Source organism: Macrosteles quadrilineatus, unplaced genomic scaffold (genome assembly GCF_028750875.1).
Source record: "Macrosteles quadrilineatus isolate MER2022 unplaced genomic scaffold, UCM_ALF_1.0 Scaffold_6__1_contigs__length_79288215, whole genome shotgun sequence".
NCBI classification, from domain to species: domain Eukaryota; kingdom Metazoa; phylum Arthropoda; class Insecta; order Hemiptera; family Cicadellidae; genus Macrosteles; species Macrosteles quadrilineatus.
In genome coordinates, this window is record NW_026542599.1 from 71,262,060 (window position 1) to 71,269,604 (window position 7,545).

Genomic DNA, 7,545 nt, shown 5'->3' on the forward strand with positions numbered 1-7,545 from the left:
CACCAACCTCCTCACAGACGAGGATCTAGAATTTTTCACAAACTCTAAATTGTATAGTGTTAAATGTACGGGGATGGTGGGGAATTCCCCAAATGTGCTTATTTATAAACATTAGTTTTTAGCATGTAGTTCAGTAGTAGTAGTGGTCAGTAGTTTTAACACTTCACTCAATTCTTTATAAATTAGTAATGTGTAGAATAAATATTTGTAACATTTTAACTGCGTTTTCAATTCCATGTGCACCCTCAAAATAAGGGAGGGGGGTATTATATGGTATAATACTAAGCCAGTTCCTCTGGATACAAGTACGATACGATATAATACCTGAACCTGGGGGTGTCCTTCAGACACTCGGACAGTCCCAAACCCTGTCCTAAAGGGTGCACAACAAGTTTTCTATATACTATTTGCTAGGGACATGGAGGGAAGTTTTTTCGTTTGGCGAGAAGGTTAGGTTTTTTTGTTTGGCGCAAAAGTAAGGTTATGTTACTTAACGGAAATTGGCGCGAAAGTGAGGTTATGTCACTTGGCGGGAAGGTGATTTTTTTCGTTTAGCGCAAAAGTTAGGTTATGTTACTTGGCGGGAAGGTGAGTGTTTTTTTTTCGATTGGCGGGAAAGTAAGGTTATGTTGTTTGGCGCGAAAATAAAAGTGAGGTTAGACCACGTGGAACCAAAAGGGGGCGTGGCCTAGGAGGAGGGGTGGGGATGAAATGCTGCTCTCTGATTGGTGGCCTGAAGTACAGCGTACCCTACTAGGGAACCCCTAGTACTTACTACCTAGTTCTAGCTAATTCTTATTCACCTCGATTTGAGCAAGTGCTAGAACTATGTAGTACGAACTACGTAGTATGTACTACCTTTTATTCACCTCACCCAGTATCTCAAGTATGAGATGGAAAACTAAAGGTTTAGCTAACCTATGAGACAAATGACTGGCGATAACACAATGACGTAGAAACCTAGGTCTTCACAATAACACAAATTGGATCGTAAGGTAAGCCAACAAACATTACTTATTTTACTTTGCTCTTATTTTGTGTACTTGTTGTGCATCTTCTACATGACATTTTTGCCTTTTGAAAGCGAACCGTCCAAACCTTGTGTACCACACATTTGATAATTATAAAAAATGTATCCGTTTAATAAATAAAAACGAATGAAAGCCTACATGTTACGGTCATAACCAAACAAATGGCGTCTTGTTTGATACTGCTAAACCCATGTATAAAATTTGTATTTTCATATGAAACGAAAATGTAAATAACTGCTAAAACAGAACAAATAGAAAAAAACACAAAAAGGTTTACATTTCTGTTGTAACTCTTTATAACATAATAAAAGATAAATCAGATAAAAAAGTGTATTATTCCATTAACATAGAATAGAAACTAAACATAAACAATAGTAATCAAAAAGAATAAAGATCATATGATCAGCTGGTAATTCAAATGCAGTCTATTAGAAATTATAACAATCTTCCCCACATAAGTTTTGAGCTCACACATAAGCCTCAAGGTAACTTGGCGGTTGTCGAACACGTGTTGACCTAAGTAACTGAGGTGACTCAACTTCATCGGGAATCTGGATGTCACATTCAGGATGCTGAGCCTCCCCTACCGGTATTTGGCCAGTCGTGGAACGTCGAGGTGATTTATCTTGAATTCTGACTTCATCAGGAAAATGGATGCCACATTCAGGATGTTGAGCCTCCACTACTGGTATTTGACCAGTCGTGGAACGCCGTTGTAGCGTACGACCGACAATGGTTGAACCACTGTTTGGAGAGCGTTGTAATGCTGGTATCCCTGGAATATTGAACCTAACAGTACGTCTTTGAATATCTTCTGACTGTTGGTTAGTGGAGCGTCTTTGATTATCTTCTTCCCGTTGATTTGTCATTTTAGGCGGTACTCTTGTTCTTATGAGTTGATTGATGTGCCTTTTGATTAAGCGTCCAGAGTCAAGCTTTACCATGTAATGTCGATAGCCCAGTTTGGATTGGATGGTTCCAAATTCCCAGATTTCGGCATTTCCAGAGTAAAGGCGAACTTGGGCTCTATCTCCTACTCTCATCGATCTTACATGTTTTGTCTGCCTAACTTCTTTTTCTTTATTTATCTTCTTTGGAATAGGAAATATGGCATCCAGCTCTATTCTTAATCTTCTGTGCAAATAAAGTTCTGCTGGGCTTTTCCCACATGCAAGTGGTGTGGCTCTGTAGCGTAGAAGCATTTTCCTGACCTTTTCTGGCATGGTGCCCTTTTCACTTGCCATTGATTTTAAACGTTTCTTCACAGTTTGAACATTTCTTTCGGCTAATCCATTTGTAGCTGGATGGCCTGGGGCAATAAATTTTTGGGTAATACCATGATCAATACAGAAGGCTTTGAATACATCGCTTGTGAAAATTGATGCATTATCGGTGACCAATGAATTGGGGTAGCCATGGAATGAAAATATTTCTTGAAGTGTGTGTATTGTTGTTTCAGTTGTAGGAGACTGTCTCATGACTCGGACCTCTGCCCATTTTGACTTGGCATCAATGGCAACTAGAAAATGATGACCCTCGAAAGTACCCGCATAGTCTATATGTAGACGTTCCCAATTGGAGTGAGGCTGATCCCACGGGTGTACTATCACCTTCGGGGGGTTGTTACGGAGCTTAGCACAGATTTCACAAGATCTAACTAGGTCTTCTATGTCATGGTTCATCCCTTCCCAGTACACATACCGCCTTGCAAGTTGTTTCATTTTTGTTATACCGATATGTGTTGTGTGAAGTTCTCTCAAAATTGAATTTTTAAGGCTCTGTGGAATGACAACTCGATCTTGCCAAAAGAGAATTCCATCAAGAAGGGTGTAGGGTGTGTCTTCGTTGCTTGTTTGTAGAGTTTTCATAAGAGATTTGAGATGAGAATCGTTTAATGTTGCACTTGCAATGGTCTGATTCGTGATAGCAGTTGAAGAAATTTGGAAAAGTGACTCAGCATACAGAAGGTGAACTTCTTCATTTATCTTCATATCAGTTGATCTTGAGTCTTGAGACAAAGGTGCTCGAGATAAACAATCAGCATTTTCATTTTCATCTCCTGATTTGTTTTTCAACTTATAATTGAATCCAGATAGAAATGAAGCATATCGAAGTAATCGAGCTGTTGTCATTTTCGGCAAAGAGTGGTCATGACTAAAGATTCTGCTCAAAGGCTTATTATCTGTGACAAGAGTGAACTGTCTTCCATACAAGTAGTTATGAAACTTTCCAACAGAAAATATAATAGCAAGTGCCTCTCGATCTAGTTGATTATAATTTTGTTCTGCAGGTGTTAGTGATCTGGATGTGTAAGCGATAGGGCGTTCATGACCATTTACGATGTGGCTAAGTATTCCCGCAATGCCAACAGGGCTTGCATCGCAAGAAAGTACAACTGGCAATTTTGGATCATAAGGAATCAGGACTCTGTCACTGCAAATCTCTTGCTTGAGCTTTTGGAAGGATGATTCACATTCTGTGGTCCATTGAAAACGGTGTTTCTTCTTGAGCAACTCCCTTAAGGGACAGGACAACGTAGATAGATTTGGAATGAAACGTGAGTAATAAGTAATCATTCCAAGAAATCTTCTGACCTCATCAGCGTCGTGCGGTCTTGACATTTCGATCACTGCCTTTATCTTCTCGGGAGATTTGCTGATTTTATTTTGCTCAATCAGGTGTCCTAAGTATTCAATCTTTGTTTCAAAAAATGTAAATTTCTTTCGATTTAGATGTAAGTCGTATTCCGTTAGTCTTATTAAACACATTCGAAGGTTGTGAGCACATTCTGCTTGGGTTGCTCCATGGACGACTATGTCATCGAAATAAGCTTCACACTTATTAAGTCCATTGAGGATTTGTGACAAAATTCTGTTGAATTCTGAGGGAGCGGTTTTTATGCCAAAACTGAGACGGTTCATGAGAAAGGTTCCCTTATGTGTTGACATAGTTTGGATTTCACTACTTTCTTTGTCTACTGCTAAATGTAAGTACGCTTTATAAAGGTCAAGTTTGCAAAAGTATTTGGAATTTCGGAGACTGTTAAGAACATCTTCAACCGTCCTTATAGGAAAATTAGCCGAGACTAACCTCTCGTTTACACCGCACTTGTAATCCACACAAAGTCTCAGTCCACCATCTGGTTTGGGAATGATGACGAGAGGTGATCCCCAGTCACTTGTCGCAATCGGAGTGATGATTCCCTCTTTTTCTAAAGATTCCAACTCCTTTTCAACACGTTCTCTAAGTGCATATGGGACATCACGTTCTTTTGTAAATACCGGTTTTGCGTCATCTCTTAAAGTTAATGAAACTTGAATGTTAGGAACACGACCAATTTTTTCCTCAAAAATTGAAGCAAACTCATTCAGAATGTTATTAATATCTTGAAAGTTCTTTCTGTCGCCATCAACCAAATGGACTTTTGGATTAGTTTTCATGTCATGATCAATTTGTTTTAGTTCAATGTCGAAAGCACGGATCAAATCTCTACCTAAAATAGGATCGTGGCCTGATGAAACTACATACACTTCTGCTTTTAAAGATCGTTCTTTATATTGTAATGTAACTTTTGCTTTTCCTTTACATGGCACAATATCATTGGAATAAGCTCGAAAATTTAGATTTGAAGGTTGAAGATCTATTCCCAAATTCAATGCTAAGAACTTATCCTCTGGTAAAATTGTGTACCGTGCGCCAGAATCTACTTCCATCTTCAGTTTCTTGTGGTTTATCGCTACCTCTACTATGTACTTTCCATGTCCAGGTTCAATTTCGTAGAGGTTGACGATTTTCTGATCTTTGGATACTGAACTGATTATGTTGCATGCCCCGTAGGAACAATCAGATTGTGAGTCATTGATCATATCATTGTCAGAGAATCGGTTAACTTGTTTACTTGAAGCATATTTCTTGGTCAGGGTATTGATGCAAACTTTTTGAATGTGGCCATTCTTCTTACATGCTTCACAGAATAGTTTTTCACGCCTTATTCGACACTGGTTTGATCGGTGGTTAGATGTTCCACATCTGAAGCAAAGATTGTTGATTCCTAAGGACTCATAATCGATTCTTTGGCTTGATCGATGCTTGTATGATGGCTTTTTCCAGGGAGATGATGTTGATGATGATGATGATGATGTCCGAGTGGATGGATGATCGTGTCTAGTGGTCTTCTGAATTTTCATTATATCTGGCACTGAAGAACTAGGGATCAGAGGTTTTGAAATGTTTGAAAGTTCCTTGCACTGGATTTGGGCTGCTTCAAGAGCTATAGCTCTCCTGACTATTTCATCAAAGTTCTCTTCCTTTCCTTGTAAAAGTTGTTCTCGAATTCTATTATCACGAATGCCCCTAATGAATTGAGCCCTTAAGAAAATGTGAGCTGTTGAAATATTTTCTCTGCATTCACATTTTATGTAAAATTCACAGTCAGCAAGTCGTTTTTGCAAACTTGCAACATAGTCAGGTATGTTTTCACTTTCTGATTGGTAAGTGGAGAAAAAGTAATGCTGCGACACTACAGTATTCTTTTTAGGCGATAGCATTTCGCCAAAGGTTTCAACTAGCTGTTCATATTCCAAGTCTTTGATTTTCTTTGTAGGTCCTTTGAATGCAACTAAGTTGTTGTAATGGATAGAACCGATTGATGCACATAGAATTTGAGCTTTTTTAGTTTTGTTTGACACATTCTTCATGCTGAGATAGTTTTCAAATCGTTCAATATAGGCTGAAAATCTTTCTTTTTCTGAGTTGTAACTTTCAAATTGAGCAGTTGGATCTGGTGTGTTATCGTTCATTTTTTGTTCTAGTTTCTCAAACAACAGAAATAGAAGATCCATTTGTTGTTTCTGGCCTTCTATGAATTTGTCAAATTGTTCTGAGTTCATATTGTTGTTGTAACTTGAATGTTCCTAAGCCTGAGATGTAGTTATTAACATGTTATTTGAAGAAAAGGTAATTGAAAAAAAAATGTAACTGGTCATTAATGTATGAATAAACAAATTTATACTTTTACCTCGTCGCCAAAACTGTTGTAACTCTTTATAACATAATAAAAGATAAATCAGATAAAAAAGTGTATTATTCCATTAACATAGAATAGAAACTAAACATAAACAATAGTAATCAAAAAGAATAAAGATCATATGATCAGCTGGTAATTCAAATGCAGTCTATTAGAAATTATAACAATTTCCTAAACATAACTTTACCAGAATATAGTTTTAAACACGAAAGGTTTACATTTTTTAAACTGCTACGCCGTTAAAATACGCTTTTCTTCCCTATTTGGTTTGTGAGTCATTGACAGAACAGTTTTGTGTGAGAGTACAATGGCATGACATGTATTGTTGCATCACTCCTAAAGATTAAAACTGCTCCGCCACCACAAGACTCAGTCTGTGAATGTAGCCAAGACAACATTGTTGAATAGAACGGGAAAAGTCCGGTTCAACAATGACTCACAACTATTGTTAGTTGGGTCAGGAAAATTTCCTCCGTAAACTATTTTATATTTTTAAGAAAAAAAATCTTTAAGGCTGTAAAAAATACACAGGGTGTTGAAAAAGTCTTAACACACGCAAAACTAATTTAAACTGCTTACAATACAATTTTGGAACTTCAACATATCATAAAGGCTAAATTTTGCCCCCTCCCCCTTTTGGGGTAGATAGGGGGCAACTCCAAATTTTTAAATGTAAAGACCCATGTTGTTGCCCTTCATTTTAAGGTTTTCATAAAAAGTTTGTTTACGTTTGGTGCAATTGACAATTCTATACGACCAACATGTACATAATGACGGCCTAAAACATTTTCAAAATGCAATGGTGTAATTTTTTTAAAATCCATATTACATTTAAAGAGTTTTTCTTTCTTTAAACCAACTTTTATCAAAGCGTTTCGTAGGTTGAGGTTTGGTATTAGCCTACATTTCCAAAAGTTACGCTTAGTTTTTTTTCATAGGATGCTAGACACTAGCCCGGGATCGTTTTTCGCATTACTTCAGGCTAGATCTGGGGTTGCAAAGTTATAACTTATACAGAGTGTCCATAAAAACCGTTTCAGGACTTTGGGAAATGAATCCCCATACTAAAAGGAAGAAAAAAGTTTATGGGAAGGTATGTCCGAAAATGCATATTAACCCAGATATCCGCCATTTTGTTTTTATACAAACATATTTTTATCTGTGAAGTTTTTTATCCGATGATTATGAAATTTGGTAAACATGTTAACATACACAAGACCTATAATAGAAAAAATTTTAAAGTTGTTCCGATTGTAAATTTCAAAATGGCGGCCGTTTGAATTTTTATAACTTAAATAACTCAAAAACGGCTAATTCTACGAAAAAATGTCAAGAATACATTTTTTTAGCATTTTTAATTTCCTATCAAACGATACCAAGATCAAAAAGATCAGACAAAAGATAACTGAAATATAAGGTTTTTTGTGTAAAAATAAGGCAAAAAATAAGGGTTCCCCGACTAACTTTGCCTTATTTTTACACAAAAAA

The 7,545-nt window shown here is 36.9% G+C and overlaps 1 protein-coding gene across 1 annotated transcript; it reads right to left on the bottom strand.

Annotated features, from left to right (window-relative positions):
• Window positions 1–1,498: 1,498 nt before the first annotated feature.
• On the bottom strand, window positions 1,499–5,920 carry LOC128997628 (uncharacterized protein K02A2.6-like). The gene has a single exon (XM_054423266.1). It carries the CDS (start codon window positions 5,918–5,920, stop codon window positions 1,499–1,501), a length of 4,422 nt encoding a protein of 1,473 aa, XP_054279241.1.
• Between the last annotated feature and the right edge of the window lie 1,625 nt (window positions 5,921–7,545).